At 44.3% G+C, this 20924-nt stretch overlaps 1 protein-coding gene across 4 annotated transcripts in view; it reads right to left on the bottom strand.

Moving 5' to 3' along the window:
- Nucleotides 1-13209, bottom strand: part of LARGE1 (LARGE xylosyl- and glucuronyltransferase 1) — a 362997-nt gene extending 349788 nt beyond the window's left edge. For 2 of the 4 annotated variants that reach the window (XR_010597851.1, XM_005300815.5), the window contains exon 1: nucleotides 13073-13204. Coding sequence is in view for 1 of the 4 variants with exons in the window: in XM_065581482.1 (XP_065437554.1) it covers nucleotides 8538-8543 (6 nt within the window). In the remaining 3 variants the exon portion in view is untranslated. Of the gene's footprint in view, nucleotides 1-8537; nucleotides 8660-13072 lie in introns of those variants that run through there. The other 2 variants (XM_065581487.1, XM_065581482.1) reach the window with 2 other exon arrangements.
- Between the last annotated feature and the right edge of the window lie 7715 nt (nucleotides 13210-20924).

Here is a 20924-nt window from a genome sequence, read left to right as displayed (position 1 = left end):
CACTTTGAAGACTTGGGTTTTATTCCCACGCTTTGGACTCCAGTGGAAATGAGTTCTGCTCAAGACAGAGTGTATTAAAATAGTAGAAAATACTACAGTATATGTTGTTATTAAGGGGCACTGGCTCAAACCCTGGCTTGCACAACACCCGAGTCATACTAAAAGCACAGATTAAAGCACATCAATCAGCCCCATTTTTGTGAGTAGAAAAATGTAATCAGAGAAGTTAATTTAAAGAAAAATAGGCACATTTCATTCATATATTTTAAACTCCATCCCCCTGTGATGCTGTGTATAGGAAAAGTAACCATTATGTCATTGCTGTTACCACTGTTACACAATTTCCATAAATCTTATACGGTGTGTGTCATATAAGGTGTCAATAGAAAAGTTATGATTTGCTAAATATGATTATCCTGTTTATATGCATGTACCATCTTTGTATCTGAAGTTACGAATATTGGCTATGTACTTGGATCTTACACACATGTTGTATTCCTGGGTGACACCCACCAGATAGAATTTACATCAAGGCTAGACAGCTATATATGGATGGCCCATTAAGGATTCTCCAATCTCACCATACCATTGAAGAAACTCATCCCATCCAGATAGCTCTTCCTGAGGATGCCTCAGACAGCGAGGGACCTTTGGCCACCTCCTGTGGGTCAGCAAACCATATAAGGACATGCGATATGCTCATGCGACCTTGGACTCCATCTTGGGCCAGTAACTTTCCACAAACAGGGGCTGTGGGCTTTGTTTGAGACTGTAAAATTCCATGCACATGGCAGAGAATATAAAAGCCTCCCCTGAGACATCACCATTTTGTCTTCATTTCCTGCTTCATGTCTCTGGACTGGATTTCTAACAAGGAAGCTTTGAACAAGGACTGATGACCCCTAATCTGTTTAAGCGATTCCAGTGAGACTTTTGCAAACCAGCAGTTTATTCCATCACTGCTACAAACCTGATATAAGGACTTTGCAATCACGTGTATGTATATGATTCCTTAACCACTCTTTTCTTTATTAAATCTTCACCTAGTTTACCAAGGATTGGCTGACAGCGTGATATTTGGGTAAGATCGGAGATTCATACTGACCTCAGGATGTGTGTCTGGTCCTTTGGGATTAGAAAGAACCTGACACATGGTGAAATGGGTTTTCAATAACCCCTCACTATATTAGACTTGGTTGGCTGGATGGAAGCCAAGGGCTGGAATGCCTAGAGGGGACAGTCTTTGGCTTCTAGTTAACCAGTGGGGTGTTGCAGAAGCACTTTTATTACTGGTTTGGTGAATTTAATTATAGAGGAAACCACCAGTTATTGGGGATTGCCTGCCCTATTTCTTGCAGTCTGCCCTGAGTGTGGCATTTTCAGTGTGGTCCATCCCAGGCACTCAGTCACACCCCATCCCCTCTACAGTAAGTAAAGCTTTAACATCAGTAATCTGTTCAGAATGAAGGACCATTTCCTTTGCAATCCCTCACTACCTTAAGAATTTCTAAAAGCACCTATCACTGGTAGCATTAGATACAAAATTGTGATTTGCATAAGTTTGTCCATTACATACCCTCCTGGCTTTCAACTATTTTCTTTATCTAGGATGCTCCATTGCTCATTAGCCACAGTGCAAAACAATGTGTCATGCAGCATGCTGTCAAGTGGACCAGGTTCAGGCTCATCATGGGCTCTGGTAATAAAGTAGTTCTATGCTGAGGACCCTCCATTGAGAGCTCTCTGCCCCCAGAAGTTTCACCCTATTCTCCGTAGGCCAAATATCACAGCTGAGCTCAGTTCTGTTCATGGGCCATAGATTGAGAAACAGTCTCTAAGAGCAAGATTCTGCCATACTTATAATGGATAGTACCTCATTCCATGATTAGCTGCATTGACTTCAGTAAGTCTACTCACAGAGGAAGTTACTACTAAGCATAAGCAGTGGCAGAAACTGATGCCACAGCAAGATACCGTATTTAAGATCCAGACAATTAAGGGTCTGCTCCAAAGCCCATTGAAGTCAGCGTAAATATTCTCATGGACTTCGGATCAAGCAGTGGTACTTTGAGTAAAATGATCAGGAACCTGAATTAGATCCAGATAGGAACTGGAAGCCAGTGGAGCATGAGGAGCACTGGCATGATGAACTCACTTTGATTTGTATATCTTAGGGTACGTCTTCACTTACCGGAGGGTCCGGCAGCAGGCAATCGATGTTCTGGGATCGATTTATCGTGTCTGGTTAAGACGCGATAAATCGATCCCGGAAGTGCTCGCCGTCGACGCCGGTACTCCAGCTCGCCGAGAGGAGTACGCGGCATCGACGGGGGAGCCTTCCTGCCGCGTCTGGACCCGCGGTAAGTTCGGACTAAAGTACTTCGTTATTAACGTAGCTGAATTTGCGTACCTTAGTCCGAAGTGGGGGCTTAGTGGGGACCAGGCCTTAGAAAGCAGGTTGTTTGCACTAGCTAGAACTTTCACATTCATCCCCAGGCAGAGTGAGCTGCAATCAGTGACAAATTCATGAATCACAGTGAGTAGGTCTCAGAGTAGCAGCCGTGTTAGTCTGTATCCGCAAAAAGAACAGGAGTACTTGTGGCACCTTAGAGACTAACAAATTTATTTGAGCATAAGCTTTCGTAGGCTACAGCCCACTTCTTCGGATGCATCATTCCTCTGCGATGTATCCGAAGAAGTGGGCTGTAGCCCACGAAAAGCTTATGCTCAAATAAATGTGTTAGTCTCTAAGGTGCCACAAGTACTCCTGTTCTTTTAGTGAGTAGGTCTACATCGCAGAGGAATGACTAGCTGAAGATGGAAGAAAGTATTTCCTTGCCCTGTGACAATCTGCTTATTTAGGAGCAGCAGTGAGTCTAATAAGAACCTCAGACTATGCACTACCATGAAAATAAGAGAATGGATTCTCTCTGCAATGGCTAAAGTCAGTGTCATAACCCGCTCCTCTAAGTGTTTCTCTCTTCCTAGCAACATTATCTGTATCTTGCCAGAATACTACTGTTCTGGCCACAGCTTAAATTTTTACCAGCAAGTTATAGCTGCATTCCTGATTTAAAAGAGACATTATGGACCCAGTCCTCAGTAATCAGAGAGTTGTTATATGATGAATTCAGATACTGTATGCATGTGTCATACAGCTGAGGAGAAGGGAGGGACAGGAAAACACAAGGGAACCTGGATTGCCAGCCATATGGGATGGTTGACTCAGCACCTGCCATGTTAGATTCATTTCACCTGCATAAATTACCATCACTGGACAGATGCAGTGGGGATCTGTCTTCATCCCGCAAAACTAGCTTCTTTGACCAATTTATTCTAAGATTATATTTTAGTATTTTCAAGAAAAATATAAAGTTAATACAAATAAATACATGGTTAAGTCCCAAACCTACAATGCAGTCTGCTAGAGTGTCACTGTCTGCCAATGGATCACAATGCCGGATCTTGGCCTTAATTACTATTCCACAACACTTAAGCAATCTACTATTATATAAATTAGTGTTATATAAATGACTTAAGATCAAAATGACAATAAAATGACAACTGAAAAATAAATAAATACAAACAGTAACAGATATCCCTTTGAAGCACCTCAATACACATCTATCTCAGCAAACTGTAAGCACCTCTAATCAGGAGCTGTTTCTTCCTATGTTTATGAGGAGAGATGAATAAGACTGGGACTTTTCAGCTTGGAAAAGAGATGACTAAGAGGGGATATGATAGACAGATCTATAAAATCATGACTGGTGTGGAGTAAGTAAATAAGGAAGTGTTATTTACTCCTTCTGATAACACAAGAACTAGGAGTCACCAAATGAAATTAATAGGCAGCTGGTTTAAAACAAACAAAAGGAAGTATTTTTTTCCACACCTTTGAAATTCTTTGCCAGGGGATCTTGTGAAGGCCAAGACTATAACAGGGTTCAAAAAAGAACTAGATAAGTTCATGGAGGATAGGTCCATTAATGGCTATTAGCCAGGATAGGCAGGGATGGTTTCCCTAGCCTCTGTTTGCCAGAAGCGGGGAATGGGAGACAGGAGATGGACCACTTGATGGTTGCCTGTTCTGTACATTCCCTTTGGGGCACCTAGCATCGGCCACTGTCAGAAGACAGGATACTGGGCTAGATGGACCTTTGGTCTGACCCAGTATGACCGTTCCTACATTCTTATGTATGTACTCTGCCTAGCACACTAGGGGCATGTCTACACTTACCTCCGGAATGATCGATCCAGTGGGGGTCGAAGACACGATAAATCGACCACTGAGCACTCTCCCATCAACTCCGGTACTTCACTGGAGCAAGAAGCGCAGGTGGAGTCGACGGGGGAGCATCAGCAGTCAACCTACCGCAGTGAAGACACCGCGGTAAGTAGATCTAAGTATGTCGACTTCAGCTATGTTATTTGCGTAGCTGAAGTTGTGTAACTTAAATTCCCCCCGCCCTCCCCTCCCCAGTGTAGACCAGGCCTAGGACTCGTCTCTTAGTTGCCGCCTCTAGGTGCTACTGTAATACAAATAAATGCAGAAGAACCACCACTTACTACAGTGACATTTGCAACTCCATTGTTTCAACCAGAAAAGTCAAAATGTTTTTTTCTAAATCACGTAACATTTGGACAGTCAGCCTATAACTTGAAGACTCAGGGGCCAGTTATCTGCCACTGTCAAGTTGACAAGACCAAATGTGGGACAGACCCAAAATAAGGAATGCAACCAAAAAAAAATAATTAAAAAATTACCCATGCTAGAAGCTTAAAGTGCTCTGGCATTGATTCCTTTCATGTCAGTGACTCTCTCTTTCTAGCCTTAGGATTTTTTATTTCTGACATAAATAGTTTTCGACAACAACAGTGAGGGGGGCAACCAAACCTGCATGGAACGTAGGAAACTTTAGGACTAAAATGAGTGACATCACTCAAAATGAGGGACATTTGAGAGATTTGTTCTCTCGGGCTTTGCACCTTAGAAAGTCATTTACCCAAGTGCAAAGAAAGTTTAAAATGCTACCATTAATGAGAATGGAGAATTCCAACCTAGAAGCATTTTACACCTACTCTGCATAGGTATAAACAACTCATTGGAGACTCGGACCCCTAATGTTCATTTATAGTGACTTCTGCCTATCTCTACACCAGCTACTAGCTGTCTATGCCAACTTAGTTCTCCGGTGTCTTAAACTAGACTATTTTGACAAAGAATATTAAATTACAACTTTAAAAGAGCAAGGAAATATTTTTCTCCAAGCACTTTAAATATTTTATTTCCTTTCAGATATTTAAAAGGTAAGAACGCTAGCTTATTCTTTTGGCATTTTCATTATCTTGGAAGCAGAGTATATCATAAAAAACAGCACAAATAATTTTTTAAAACCCTTTTTTACTACTGGTTTACTTTTTGCACTTTTATTACTGCGCTTATTTTTATTGCTGATAATACTTAGTCCTCCAACGAGTGCAGGGGACTGGACTAGATGACCTCTCGAGGTCCCTTCCAGTCATATGATTCTATGGGTACGTCTACACTACCCGCCAGATTGGCTGGTAGTGATTGATCTATTGGAGATCGACTTATTGCGTCTGGTGTAGACGCGATAAATCGATCCCCGATCTCTCTACCATTGACTCCGGGACTCCACCACAGCGAGAGGTGGAATCGGAGTCAACAGGGGAGCAGCAGCCATCGATCCCACTCCACGAGAACGCAAAGTAAATGATTCTAAGTCGATCTAAGAGACGTTGACTTCAGCTACGCTATTCTCGTAGCTGAAGTTGCGTAAGATTGATTCTTCCCCCCCCTCCCCCCTCCAATGTAGACCAGGCTTTTGATTACTTAATATTGCAGTAGCACCCAGAGGGATCAACCAGATTGGGCCCCATTTTATTATCTACTCTTTACTAGATGTTTGTACAACAGTACCTGCCCCCCAGAAGAACTCCCTTTGCATAGGAAACACCCTGGTCAATTTCAGTTTCTCATGCACTAGTAGCACAATGGTGTCATTTATGTTCCCTGTGATTAAATACAAATTTTAAAGCTTCTGCCTTCTCTTCCTGCTTCCCCCATTCTTCATTTATTATTTTTAAAAATAAATGAACACATTTAATATATATTGAACAACATGCAAAAATTAGACCTAAAGCCAATAGACAGTCTAACTTCAGCACGTCAGACTTGTCATGCAAGTAGTCATAAAAGAGACCTTTGAAGGAAAATTTGCTTTGAAACACAACCTTCTTCATTAATATATAATTTTGGGGTAGAAATCCATTTCAACCTCTTCTTCCAATTCTGTGCTCAACCTATTGTATGATGCCCTAAGTATCTGGGATCAGTCCTGTGGAATAACTGGTGGAAAGGTTTCATAGCTTCGCTGTATAGCTTTTTGATTTTGTCCTTGTGTGTTTCTAGTTCTTTGTTGTTAATTAGATCACAATTTTTCCACTGAGACTGTTACAATAGTGTAATTAACCTGTAATCTCACATGACCCTCCAAAAATCCCCTTCCAGTTGCTTTGGAAACTTTAGTGACTCTCTAGACTCCTTGCTTATGTAAATGAGTGCCGCATTCTATTTTGTCCTCCTTGTGCTCAATGGAAATTTCAACATTCCTGTGGTAGTTGGATGAAGTTGTTGATCCACTCCCAACAGCTTAAAGCAGTTAGAAAGACAGCTGATCTGGTTTCCTGGGGAGTCTGCAGGTGTGAGAGAATTCTCTGGTGGCACAGGAGCCACTGCCACTACTCATGGATCCCAAGACAGGGGTGTGGCAGGAAGAAAAAGGGCCTGGCCACTGTGTCTGAGCATCCTGGCAACCCCCAACAGCCACAATAGCCCCGGGCTGTTGTTGACAGTCAATGTTTAGCACAGCAGCTCTGAGGCGGCTCTACTTTACAAAAGGAACTAGTCAGGTGGCAGGCCAGCCCCAAGATTGGGGAGTGTGGCTGGTGACTTAAAGCCACCTTCATTGTCTCCCTCTCTCCCTCATATTCCTGAGCTGTGTGGGTGCTTGTGGATGAATTTTTTTAAAAATTCACATAACATCCTTTAGGCCCATGTTATATGTTGTGTCTTTCTCAATGAAGTTTGAACAGTGAATGCCCAAACCTCAAAAGTTTAGGATGACTGCACCCAAGAAGTTCTTATTTTTTTAAAATTATGTATTTTTGCTGTCAGAGCAAATGGCAAAGACCTAATTATCATAGTTTTCTCTGCATTTCCTCAGCAGCTTGGTGAAGAATCAATACCATTAAGTAAGGAGGAATCTTTTCTTATATGAATTCTTGAAGCCATTATCAGGTCATTTTTCATAAAAGGCCAACAGTCTTGCCTTAGGGCTTGTCTATATGCCACAGCAATCTGCGCTAGAGAGGTGTGATTTCTAAAGCATATCAACATGCTGCGCACTAACTGATCCATGTAGACCCTGCTGGTGCGAACTAAAAGTTCCTTCGTGTGTATTAACATGCACGACATTAACATGCAAGAGAGAACATTTAATTCACACCAGTAGGGTCCACATGGGCCAGTTAATGCACAATATGTTGGCGTACTTTAGCAATCACATCCCTGTAGTGTGTATTGCTCAACCGTGTAGACAAGTGCTTAATGTCAATGCGGATTCTTTCAGTCTTTCCTGTAAATTTTCCTCTTCCTATTTTTGTAGTACCTACTAGTATGCCGGTGAGTTTAAATCTCTCTGAAGGAGTACACCCAAAGCTAAGTGCTTCAACCATTTCTCTAAATTGATCATTTTGCGCAACACTGAAGGTGATGTTGTCAGCATAAAAGAAGGTTGCAACTTTCTTATCAAGTTAAAGTCTTTGCCTTTCATTTATTTTTATGGCATAATCATTGATTGATCTATGTCATTTTGGGGTGGTTGTTGAAGATGAACACACTCTGCTCCTGAATGAAACTGATGTTGAACAGCTGCCTGAAAAGCTACTGGAAGGTCTGGAACAGGGATTTAAATGATAATATTTCAATGTTAACGATAGCATCAGAAGTTTCTTCCTTGCAGGATCCTCAAACTCATCACTGTTCCACTCTTCCACTTCAATTAAAAAAAAAGTATTTAATGCAATGGCACATTTGATCTTGAAGAATCCAAATAAGTGCAGAAAATCTAATTTTTTTGAGATGAGCACAAATCCTTGCTCTCTTTGTACTAAAAATGTGTGAAAATGTCTACATTTTACTGTAGAAGAATAGCGGTATTGCCAACACCAAACATTTCAAAATTCATGAGTCAGGTTCCAAAAAAATCATAAATGTTGGATTTTTAAAAACAATAAATGTTGGATTTGACTTTTGGTTATTGAGCCATTAGGGTTTATGTTTTTAACCTGCTCTCTGTAACCCTGAGGGCTAGGAACTTAAAAAAAAAAAAAAAAAAAAAAAAGCTGAGATTCTCATATAACTACATGACTGCAAGAACTGGGGCTTTAAGAAAACACAGAAAATACTGCAGGAGTTGGCAACACTTGAGTGATCATTTTTCATTACTTACATCCATCCAATGACTTGTTTTCTTCCACTATCTTCAACTTCAGATATGTGGAGTCAGACAAATTCATACACTGATGTCTGGTAATTTCTTAACATTATTCATCCATTTGCAGTATTGATTAGCAGCAGTTTATACTAAAGATAGAATGAGAAACAGCTATCAAGTGAATTCAGTAATGTGATGACGGAAAAAATGAGTCGTAGACAGCTTTATATAAAACCATCTTACTGAGCTGCCCTGACCACCTTCCAGAAGTTTCTAGATTCTAGCAAACCAAACCTCACATTACTAGTTCAAAACGCCACCCACTCCCCTCACTTCCGCATCCCATGACAGTTTATTCCTTCCATTAGCCATGCCTGTCTCTCCAATGACTTTACCCATTCCTATCCCTCTCCTTGTGAAACCTTGCCAACCTTGTGAAATAATTGGATGAAACCTCCGCAAAATACAGCATGGAAATCAGTACAGAGAAAATCAAGCAGATCACAAACAAACATGACTGGATCAGCTCACATGTCACTGTCAGTGGACAAGAACTGGAGACTGTGAAACATTTCAAGTATTTGGGGGCAATCATCACTGATGAAGGATCCAAGGCAGAAATACTGGCAAGAACTGCGCAAACAGCAGCAGCAGAGGCCAGTTAGGAGGAATAAGAACATCTCCCTGGAATCCAAACTGAAACTGCTGCATGCATTGGTCATCTCCATTTTTTTGTATGCGTGCGAGAATGGACCCTTATGGCAGAACTTGAATGGAAAATACAGGTAGTAGAGATGAGATACTTCCGTAAAATCCTGAGCATCTCCTACTTCAACCACGTCACTAATGAAGAGGTCCACAACATCATCACCCAATGCGCTGAGTCATATGAAGACCTCCTGACGACCGTGAAGAAGCGCAAGCTGATGTGGTACAGCCATGTAACAATATCATCTGGCCTATCCCAGATCATCCTCCAAGGGACAGTACAGGGGAAGAGAAGAAGAGGTTGACAGAAGAAGAGATGGACTGACAACATAAAAGAGTGGATAGGAATGGACTTCGCAGAGACTCGAACACTGACACACAATTGTCAGGGATGGAGACAATTGGTTGATTGCTCATCAGTGATGGTGCTCGAACGACCAATGCAGTTATGGGAGTGATGATGATGATGATGATATTCACCATTGCTTTGTCTATACTGTGGTTTATTAGGGACCACACCTGGACTTTCAGGTAAGCTCAATAGCTGGCACAGGCTATCTGACATATTGCTATTCAATACTACTCGTTATTCTCCGTCCAGCAAACTTGGTGCAAATGCCTCCAAAACCTGAAAGAATTACTGTCCTGTTGTATAATCGAAACCAAAATCCAACCTGTCTTGTGCAAATGGAGCACAGAGCTGCCATACTCATATTAGCTATTTTGTTAAAGATCTAACCACACACTGGTACCAAAATATCTGCAAATTATGCTTCCTTCTTAACTATCAGTTAAAGGGGGTACTTACTAATGCACTACATCAGAGATGCAAAGCACAGCACAGACTTTGAGCATTAAAGGTAGAGGGGACAGAAGGAAAGCTAACCTGTGCCACAGTGGGAGATTAAAAATACCAATCTAATTAGCCACCAGTGATTATGCAGCCACTGAAGAGTTTACATGCCTTGCAGGCCAGGGATTTTCCAATTTAGGATTTCCAGTCCCAGGGTGCCTGCGCAATGAGAATTTTAAAACCTGGATGTATCTATCTATATTTTTTAGTCTTCAAAAGTCTAGTTCATATGCCAACAGTGGATTTTTAACCTCATTTTTTTATTTTGGTAATGGCTAAAAGACTTCAATAGAGTTCTTTATAAACTACGCTTCAATAGCCTAGTTTTATTTGTAGCAGAAACCAGCATTTCTCTACTGGAGTTTAGTTAAAATATTTTTTCCGCTGTGAACTCAGCACTTACATTTACACATATTGATTTTCCTTTCAAGTGTAGGACCCTAATGGTGTTAGTGAGAGAGAGCTGGGGGTCTTCATGTGTATTAGTTTGTATTACATTAATTTTTTTGCTTCCACCATTAGAGAAAGAAAAAGTTAGTCCCCCTAGTGTACTGTTGCAGTAGGATGTTAAAAAATGTGTGTAGCAATGCACTGACTAAACTGTATATCAGGGGTTGGCAACCTTTCAGAAGTGGTGTGCCGAGTCTTCATTTATTCACCCTAATTTAAGGTTTTGCATGCCAGTAATACATTTTAATGTTTTTAGAAGGTCTCTTTCTATAAGTCTAGAATATATAATTAAACTATTGTTGTATGTAAAGTAAATAAGGTTTTTAAAATGCTTAAGAAGCTTCATTTAAGATTAAATTAAAATGCAGAGCCCCCCGGACTGGTGGCCAGGACCCGGGCAGTGCGAGTGCTACGGAAAATCAGCTCGCATGCCGCCTTCGGCACACGTGCCATAGGTTGCCTACCCCTGCTGTATATCCACATGTAGTAACAAAACTAGCTCTCTTTTTTTAAAGCAAAGGACACGTAGGTGCTTAAAGAATCTACAGTGAAACTAGGCAACCTTTCAATCCATTTATCAATTTTTCTGCTGTTCCTCTTTATGGGCAAATGCAATAATAAATGTTGTACAAAGAAAATTAATCTGTATCCAGGGGATTTCATTAAATAAAAAGTGTGGACCTGTTGGGAATTACCAACTCTGGTTTTAATACAGTATTTTGTTTCAGATTGTGTTCTAGCCCAATTCTTTCCCCTTTTCAATGCAGTAATCCAAGGAGAGCTGCAATATTTAGAGATATCTGACTTTACTGGTATTTCTCTCAAAGTCCACACCTTTTGAGATAGGAAAGTAATGGCATTTAGCCCTAGAAACACACTTTCCTCTAGCAATTTTACATAGATGCTATGCAAGCCAAGTTCTACACACAAAAGGGAAGATCAGTACAGAAATCGTATGAGAACTGTTCAGACTCTTTTTCCGGTCCATCAGTTAATTCTCACCAATGTGACAACGTGTGACTGAAAAATAAGGTTCCATTTGCTTTTTGGCAATAACCCACCTCCAAAATAGAAAAAGAAAGACGCTGCATTCAGGTGAAACTCCTAAGTAGTAAAGAAGATTGCTTGGTTTGATGCTGTACCAGGGAGTGAACTTGCTTTCATACTAACCAAATCAGATGGTCTTGTGAGCATATAGCACAAAATAGGACTCTCTCCAAAAGCGCTTATAGAAGAGATTGTCAAACTTCAGGTTACCTCCACAGAGGCAGCAAATTGCTATGTGTTCCCTAGGGAGTTCAGTTTAATGAATTAAATGACAATTCACAGACATGGGATAACAGGAGAAATCTGTCCAAGTGACACACCTAGCAGGGGGCTGTGTATGTGTGGGGGGGTGCATCCACCCCCATTATCAGAATGTTCCAACCAAAAACAGTCATTTAGCCCTGAATTAACAAGCATGATAGAATCTGTTCCCAGAAAGTGTCCTGTTTCGCTAGATTGTCTATCAGGAGTAAGTGACTATTTAATAAATGTAGATAGATGGAAGTTGTTTAAAGCCTATTGATCCTCCAGAAGAAGTGGACAAGGCTGATAATGAACTTAATCAATTATATCAAACCAGCCAAAAAGATCTCTTCTTCAGGTGTTAAAGTGACCTTCCTGGACACAGGCATGAATATTTTAAGCTATTTGATGGCACAGTAAAAAGACATTGAATTATCTGCCTTGTCTAATACACTAAAGGCATGGTTTTTTTCTCTCTCTCAGCCCCCCCACTTTCTATACAGTGAACGCTGTATTGTGTGAGCCCCACTCAGTCTACCTGCTAGCCCCCCAAACTGAAGTCTACCTTGCAAAATAGTTGAGGTGTAGAAAGTTCTTACAGACACATACTGAGCTATGGAGAGACTGGCATACAACAGAATAGAAGTTTTACTCAAATCCCACCTGCAACACCCTTCCCTCTTCTCCCAACTCCCTCCCCTCCCCCCCAAAAAAGTCTCTCACCTGTTTCTCCAACTCCACTAGTGGGCTCCTGTGACTTTAAGGAAACCCCTCCGTGCCAAAAGGCAGAAGCCCAACAGTACAATTGGCAACGGCCACCTTTCTGACTTTTGTAAGTACGGGGCAAGACACGAGAAAGAGAGAGGAGAGGGGACACAAATGAAAATAGTCCCACCAGGAGTTGATGCAAGGAAACTCCTTGCTCAGGTCTTGGCCAGCGGACTTAAGTGCTAAACCAGATGAGGGAACCTTTCTTCAGATAAGGCAAAGGGAGGGGATCTGTGCCTGGAATGCGCTTTCCGAAAGGTATCCCGGTTTGAGCATCTGGTCGGCGCCAGATTTGATGGGGATTAAAGTCCAGGATCGAAAACAATACCCCCCCCCCCGGCCTTTATTTGTCATGCTGGCTTGAGAGGGGGGCGGGAGAGGTGGTGAGACACACACGATTTCTTTCTTTATCCCTCCCTCTCCCCACTTAACAAACCGTTTGTCTCTAAAGCAGCAGCAGCGACCCAGCTCAGCACCTTACCTTCTCGGCGCGGCTGCGGAGAAGCAGGGGGCTGTGCAGAAGGTGGATGCCGGGCTCGCGGGCTCTCTCCTTGCCCCTCGGGACCGGTGCGGACACAGGGGCAGGCAGGACGCGGACACAGCCCCCGCTCCTGCCCCCAGCACAATGAAGCTTTTCCTCCTCTGCTGCGGGGAGGCGGGTCCCGTTCAGTCCCTGCAGCCCGGCGCTCCGGGGGGGTCTCTCCAGGCAAGGGAGGCGCCGGTTTCCCGGCTCTTCATGGGACGCGGGAGCAGCCAGGAGGGGGGCCCCCTCTCCCTCCGAGAAGCGGAGCCCACGGTTCCCTCCTCTCCTGCCTGCCCGGCTCTTCTTCAGGGCCTGCCCGCTCGCTCCTCCATGCTGCCCTGGGATGCAGCCCGCCGCCCCCCTCGCCAGTCCCCGGCGGCGATGCGCGCTGTGCACAGGCCCGGCCCGGCGGCCAGCGGGACCCGGAGGCGGGGGCTCCGGTCCGGCCTCCTGCCCCCTCCCCGGGGCCTGCAGACAAGCTCCGCGGGGAGAGGAGGCCCTGCCCCGGCCTGGGAGGCGGCGGGGAGCCCCGGGAAGGTCACGGGCAGCGAGGAGCCGGGCTGGGAAGGCTCCTCCGGCGCCGCTCCCGCTGCTGCTGGCCCGGCCTCGGCGGCTGCCGGGCTCGCTCAGTGCCTGCTCGCGCTGCCCGGCTGGGTCCCGCTGCTGCCGGGCTGTCCCCGCCGGGTCCCGCTGCTGCCAGGCTGCCCCCGCCGGCTCTCTCCGGCTCCCGGTGCCAGGCTGCCCCCTGCGGGTCTCCGTGCCAGGCTGCCCCCGCTGCCGCCTCTCCGCGTGTCCAATGCCAGGCTGCCCCCTCTGGCGGTGCGGCTCCCGGTGCCAGGCTGCCCGCCGCCGCCGCGCGCCCCGGGCTCAGCGGCAGCTGCAGTGACTGTGTGTCTGTGTCATGTCTGTGCAGCGAAGGGCTGAAAGCAGCCGGAGCCGAGGCGGGGCCAGCCCGCTGACACGCCGCCCAGTGACAGGCGGCGAGGGCCCAACCAGGAGCAGCCCCCTGCTGCAGAGTCCCTCCCCCTCCTCGCCAGCCTCGGGAAGGGGCCGGCTCCACCTGGGCTCGGGGAGCCAGGCGTTCACACAAACCCCCCTGCCCCGCGGAGGCACTGGCTGGTGGGGGGCGCCCTCCATTGCCCTCTGGAAAGTCCCCTTCTCATCCCTGTAGGAGGCTAGTCCCAGCAGCCCCCGCCAGGGCTTCACTCCCCACTCCGTGCAGGGCAATGGGCTGCAAACCACAAGCTGGGTGTTGTTATAATATCTGGTACGCTAAGCATTTCACCTGAGAGAGAGCGTTAAAACCAGCGAGCTGCTGCAAAGCCCCGAGTAGGACAGGGAAGCACCGTGGTAAGGGGGGGGGGGAGGGGGAGAAAGAGGAGTCACCAAGTAATCATCCTAAAGGATAAGAACTGAACAGTACTTACAGTGTCAGCGATATAGCCAGAGCCAACTCCTCTGTCTACTGTGGTCCTTTTTCCTCACTCCTCCACTGACTCTGGGATTAATCCCATCCCATGCCCTACAGGTGCTGATTACATATTGTGTGTATGTTTCAGGCAAACCCAATAGCATCTAATATTTCTAATGCCATTCAAATGTCAACTTTTAGTATAATAAAATAATATCTAATTTCCTGGTGCCATTAACATATCAAAATGTAATATCACGTCTTTTAACTGAAATGCGGCAGAATTTGTCTCTGGGATGTTTTGCTGCATTCTGGAAACGGCTGAGAACCAAGTGATAAAAGTGGGGGCTTTCTTTCTCCCCTTTCTCCCCACAGACATGGAACTAGCATTTACACTTTATTTTTATTCGTTGCTTTCATTTCACTTCATTAATGGTTTTGTAGATTTGATTATCGTAATAAATTAGCGTGTTAAGAAGGGAGTGTATGATAAACTGTGGGGGAGGAGGGAGGATCTGAAATTGGCAAGGCAAAAGTATAATCACAGCAGAAACTGTAAAGCCCTGGAGCAAAATGTAAAAATAAGTATACATAATTTTATTTAAAAATAAAAAACCCTTTCAGTTTTTAGAGGTTAGTACAACCATCCACATAAAGAGAAGAAAAGCATACACACGCTATGAATAATAATCTAAATAATCATGGGTAGTAATAATATGGACACAATTCAACATTCATTGCTTTAGTTTTCCAAGGCAATAACAGAATATTAACGGGAGGAAATGAGATCTTTGGAAAATGTCATTCTACAACAGATACTTCAGCTGTTAATTTGTTCTGTTTTATCAACTATTTAAACACCAGGTCTTATTCAAAGATTGTTTTATGACAGGTTAAAAGAAATCTGCCCAGTGCCTGATACTTCAGCACTGCCCACTGCCTGGTGCTTCAGAATCAGAATTATATGATAAACTGAAGTAAATCATGAAGTTGAACGTGCTAGTGATATCGTTTTAAGTGTCATTGACTGTGATGTTTGACATGTAATGACACCCAGGAAAGTAATTTGAAAAGAATATCTGTGTGTATCTGTAAAAGCTACTGAATTGTACCCAGAAATGATGATTTGGAGAAACTATATATGACATGCTGGATGAGCTCTGTTATAATAGCTATTATTCTCATGAGCAAAGAGAACTCACAAATGACTGACCTATATAAGTTACTCTGTCCATACTCCTGGGTGAAGCTAAAGTATTAGCAGCCATCATGAATAACATGTGTCTCTATATTTTCTTTCCTGGCTGTAGGATTGAAACTACGTTGGCAGGTGTGATGAAAGAAAATTGCTGGGGATGTATGGAGGAGGAAATAGTTCTGAATACTGTTAAATTATTAATAAAACAAGGTCACATACCTATTACTGGAATTATCAACAGATGCATATTTTGTGTCTCACACTTTGCCATGCAGACCAGCAATCTTTAAGGGTTTTGTCCTTCAAGATGCTGAACAATTGCTGCAGGACCAGTATAACGGTGTTCACACTCGGGTGTGGGAGGTTGTACTGCTTTAGTTACACCAGTATAGTTAAAGTGGTACAAATTCTGTGTGTAGACAAGCCCGAAAATATGTACAGATTAGTTAGGTTTTGACCAAGAAAACTAAAATCTCTTTTCCATTTATCTGTTATTCATGATAACATCTAAATACAGTGTGTCTCTGATGGAGGTACTGGAGGAAATTAAGAATGAAGCAATAGGCATAAGGGGCCAAATTCATCCCGGATATAACTCCATTGAAGTCCTTTTTACTAGAGTTAAAGCACATATGAATTTCTCTCAAGGGTTTGCCCTTTCTTCATCACTCTGGCTGAAATGAACTGCCAGTAGACCTTAAGAAAAAGAGAACACCATCAGTGGATGAGTGAAAAATGGTATATTGTATCTAGTGAATTATGGGACAGCTCAATAGCTACCCAATGTATGCTTTAAAAACAACCATATACATTTTATTACATGCAAAAAGCTATGTTAAAAGAAGATTATTATAGTTTCAGAGTCAAGCACTCATAAATTAGGAGGAAATGAAGATTATCTTGCAACCTTAGTTGTGTATAGGCATTATGATACGGTCTTTAATTACGTGATCACATGCTATTTTCCACAAGACTCTTGCCTCATTCAGTGTATAGAAAGGACGGTGCTCACTTAATGGGCAGCTATTCAACATTTTGTTTCTCCTCATTGTTCAATGTGTGGTCCCAGGCCTTATTTATTGCACATTATTCCAACCCTGCTCTGAAGATAGAATTATTAATTTCTTCATAGGCTTTTCTGTGGTGCTCATCACTATAGTATTTGAGCGCTTCACAAACATCAATGAATTTATTTTCACAACACTTATGTGGGATGAGAGGGTGGTATTATCCCCATTTTACAGATGGGGAGCTGAGACACACTGAGATTAAGGTCAACAGTGTTCACTAACTGTGGCTCCCCAATGGAGCTACCAAAATCCTGATTTTTATAGAGCACTTTGTATATTCAAAGTACAGCTCCCATTGACTTCAACTGCAGCTGTGAATGCTCAGCGCTTCTGCAAGTCAGAACACAGGGTCTCATATCGGGCACTCAGAAATGAGGACCACACTGGTGTAGGGTATGTCTACGCTGCAGTTAAACACCCACAGCTGGCCTGTGTCAGCTAGCTCGGGCTCACGGGGCTTGGGCTATGGGCCTGTTTAATTATGATGTAGATGTTTAGGCTCAGGCTTGTGGGGTCCCAGAGCCCAGGCTCCAGCCTGAGCTGGAAAATCTACACCACAATTATACAGACATGTAGCATGAGCCCCATGAGTCCAAATCAGCTGATGTGGGCCAGCTGTGGGTGTTTAATTGCAGTGTACACATATCCTTAGTGACCAGCTCTGAAAAGTTTGGTTTAAGTGACTTGCCCAGCAATCCATAGGAAATCTGTGTCAGAGACAGGGATATAATCCAATTCTTCAGGTCTGCTTTTAACTGCCTTAACCATGAGACCATCGTCTCTCTTCCCACAATCCCTTGCCTTATTCACTACAAACCTTCCTACCCCTGTCATGTGCTCCTAGAGGTGACAGCAGACTTGCCTCCTGCTTCTCTCACTTTCCTCAAGAGGGACCTGTGTGAGGGTGCTCCCTGCCTACCCCTCAACTGGGGCCTCTGGAACATGTCATCGGACTCCTACCCAGCGAGCCTCCCAGGCTGCCCTGACATGCCACCTGAGCCAGCTGCACAATATCCAGCCTATTTGCCTCTGAACCGGGTCCAGAGAACATCTGTATGTGCTCATGCTTCATATTGTCCACTTCCTCCTCGTGTCCCACCCTAACAGCAAGTGGCAGGACCTGTTGCCATCTAAGGAGGGCGAGGAACCTTGGTTAGCCAGCCTGTACTCCATTCTGGTCCCATGATCCGCAGGGGATATCAGCTGGCAGTTCATCCATGAGCATGGGCCTGTACCTAGTGTGGTTCATGAACTCACCAACACCAATCTTTTCTGTGGTGAGAGGGAGACCCTGGTGCACATCTATGTAGATTGCGCCACGTTGCAGCCCCTCTTCCGGCTCCTCCAAAACCTCAGTAAGAGGTTCTGGTTGCACTTCTCCCTGCACCTCATGATTTTCACACACCCTATCTGCAGCCCCATTAATTTATGAGACCTTTTCATCACCCTCCTGGTGCTGGCCAAGATGGCCAACCATCATACCAGGAAGACGAAGCTGGACAGGGGAGGGGGTTGCTCTGCGACTGTGGGGCCTACTTCTGATCCCTTGTTTGATCATGCCTCTGAGCAGAGTTCCTTTGTGCACTACCTCCTTGAATGCCTTTGAGGAGCAGTGGGTACTGTCAGGGGTTCTCCGCTCAGTTTCTCCTTCCAGTTCCCTGATTTTTACCTTATGACTTTCACTCTTGTCCCTTTTTTTTTTATTTGTTGTCCCCAACATTCAGTTGTGACTTGGGTGCACTGGCCCCTTCCCCCAGCTAAGGGGGAGGGCCTTCAGCTATTGGTGGGCTTAAGCCCACAGTCTCCGGTACCCACAATAGGTATACACTTTTCTACCCGTTGTGTGCTCCAGGAGGTGACAGCAGCCTTGCCTACTGCTTCTTTCACTTTCTTCAAGTGGGTCCTGTGGGAGAGCACTTCCTGACCATCCCTCACCCCAGTCCTCTGGAACTCATCATAGGCCCCCGGCCTTGCAAGCCTCCCTGGCTGCCCCTAACATGCAACCTGAGCCGGCTGCATAACTTTCAGCCAGTCTGCCTTCAAACCACACCCAGAGAACATCTGTATGCGCTTGTGCTTCACACCATCCACTTCCTCACAGTTGTGTCCCAGCACGACACCCAGTGGTGGGATCTGCTACCACATAAGGAGGGTCAGGAATCCCAGTGGGCCAGTCTGTACTCAGCTCTCAGCCCATTGCCCTCTGGGGATATTAGTTGTGGCTCCTTCATGAAGCTATAAGCACAGAGTCGTGAGAACTCCCACAGCACCTGTCCCGTCTGTGGCAACAGGGAGACCCTGTCACACATCTACGTAGAGTGTGTCAGGTTGCAGCCCCTCTTCTGGCTCCTCCAGAATCACGTATGGAGGTTCTGACTTCACATTTCCTGGCACCTCCTGATCCTTGCACACCCCATCTGTGGCCCCAGAAAGTTGCAATACCTCCTCATCAGCCTCCTCCTGGCGCTGGCCAAGATGGCCACCCATCACTCCAGGAGGAGGAAGCTGGAACGGGGGTATGGATCCTCTGCAACTGCCAGGCCTAGTTCTGGTTCCTTGTCTGCTCATGTCTTCAGGCAGAGTTCCTCTGGTCAGTGATCACTGACTTCTGGGACTCCTTTGAGGAGCAGTGGGTGCTGCTGGGGGTTCTCTGCTCCGTGTCCTCCATAATCAACTGGATCCTGGACTTAGTGGTTCCTCCCCTTAGTTGAAGGGGAGGGCAGTTAGTTTTGGTCAGACCTAGACCTGCCTGTTCGAGTCCTGAAAATAGTACACACCTTCCTACTTCTGCAACTAATCAGGCAGAGGACCCTACAGACAATAGTCTCTTTCATTATGCAACCCTGATTCATTCCTAGAGCAGGTCCATCTTTTGCACTGCATGAGACAGGGATACAGTGTGATCAGCCCAGCCTATAATTATGTTTATTTAACTGGTGCTTCAAACACACAGTGAAACAAGCACTGTCACATTACGTTCAAGACATATAAGTTTCACGAGCAAACCAAGACAATTCATGAGCTACTCTTAGACCAGGGGTTGATAGTATAGCCCTCTACATGCTCACATATTTTATCTAATGCTCAGGGTATTCTCAGATGAACCGACAGAAGAGAGATTCAAATCTGATTTAGCAGGGCCTGGCCAGATTTGGGGGGGGGGGCAGAGGGGGAGCAGGAGAGGTGGACACCAAACACACAGCTAAAAATAATTACTACAAATTGGGATTCTGGTTCCCACTCTGCCAATGCATTGGACACAGTTATAGCTACTGCAGGATGTGCTGCCCCTCCCTTACCTTTTGCGGCAGGAGAGCTCTCCATTAGAGAACAGCTGGAAGCTTTCAAACAGAAAACAGAAAAGATGTAATCCACTCTGGGAAGCAATTTCCCACTTCTGGATCATAAATTGGAAGCACTGTTGCTTAAGCTCTCCACGGTGGGCATTAAATTGAAAAGTCTGGAGATTCCTCACCAGTATGTGGAAAAAAACAAGAGGCAAGATGGGGATGGAGACTGAGGAAATTAAGATGACTGGCAAAACAAGGCCGGTGGACCAACTGGTGTGTGTAACTCAAGAATTTAAAATCTGAGAATCCCAAAGGGAAAGTAGTTAGACAATGGCTATGCAGATGCAGCAAATGATGAATTTAGTTTTCTACAATATCTTTAATTTTTTTCAGAATCCAGTAGTATTGCTGATTACATACAAAGTAGGGCTGTCAAGCGATTAAAAACATTAATCGCGATTAATCGCGCAATTAATCGTGCTCTTAAACAATAATAGAATACCATTTATTTAAATATTTTTGGATGTTTTTTACATTTTCAAATATATTGATTTCAATTACAACACAAAATACAAAGGTACAGTGCTCACTTTATATTTATTTTTTATTACAAGTTTGTTTCCATTTGCAGGAGATAATGCTGCCCGCTTCTTGTTTACAATGTCGCCTGAAAGTGAGAACAGGTGTTTGCATGGCACTGTTGTAGCTGGCGTCACAATATATTTACGTGCCAAATGCACTAAAGATTCATAAGTCCCTTCATGCTTCAACCACCATTCCAGAGGACATGTATCCATGCTGATGACGGGTTTTGCTCGATAACGATCCAAAGTAGATCATT

Source organism: Chrysemys picta, chromosome 1 (genome assembly GCF_011386835.1).
Source record: "Chrysemys picta bellii isolate R12L10 chromosome 1, ASM1138683v2, whole genome shotgun sequence".
In the NCBI taxonomy this organism is placed as follows: Eukaryota; Metazoa; Chordata; order Testudines; family Emydidae; genus Chrysemys; species Chrysemys picta.
This window is presented reverse-complemented; position numbering and strand designations above follow the sequence as displayed.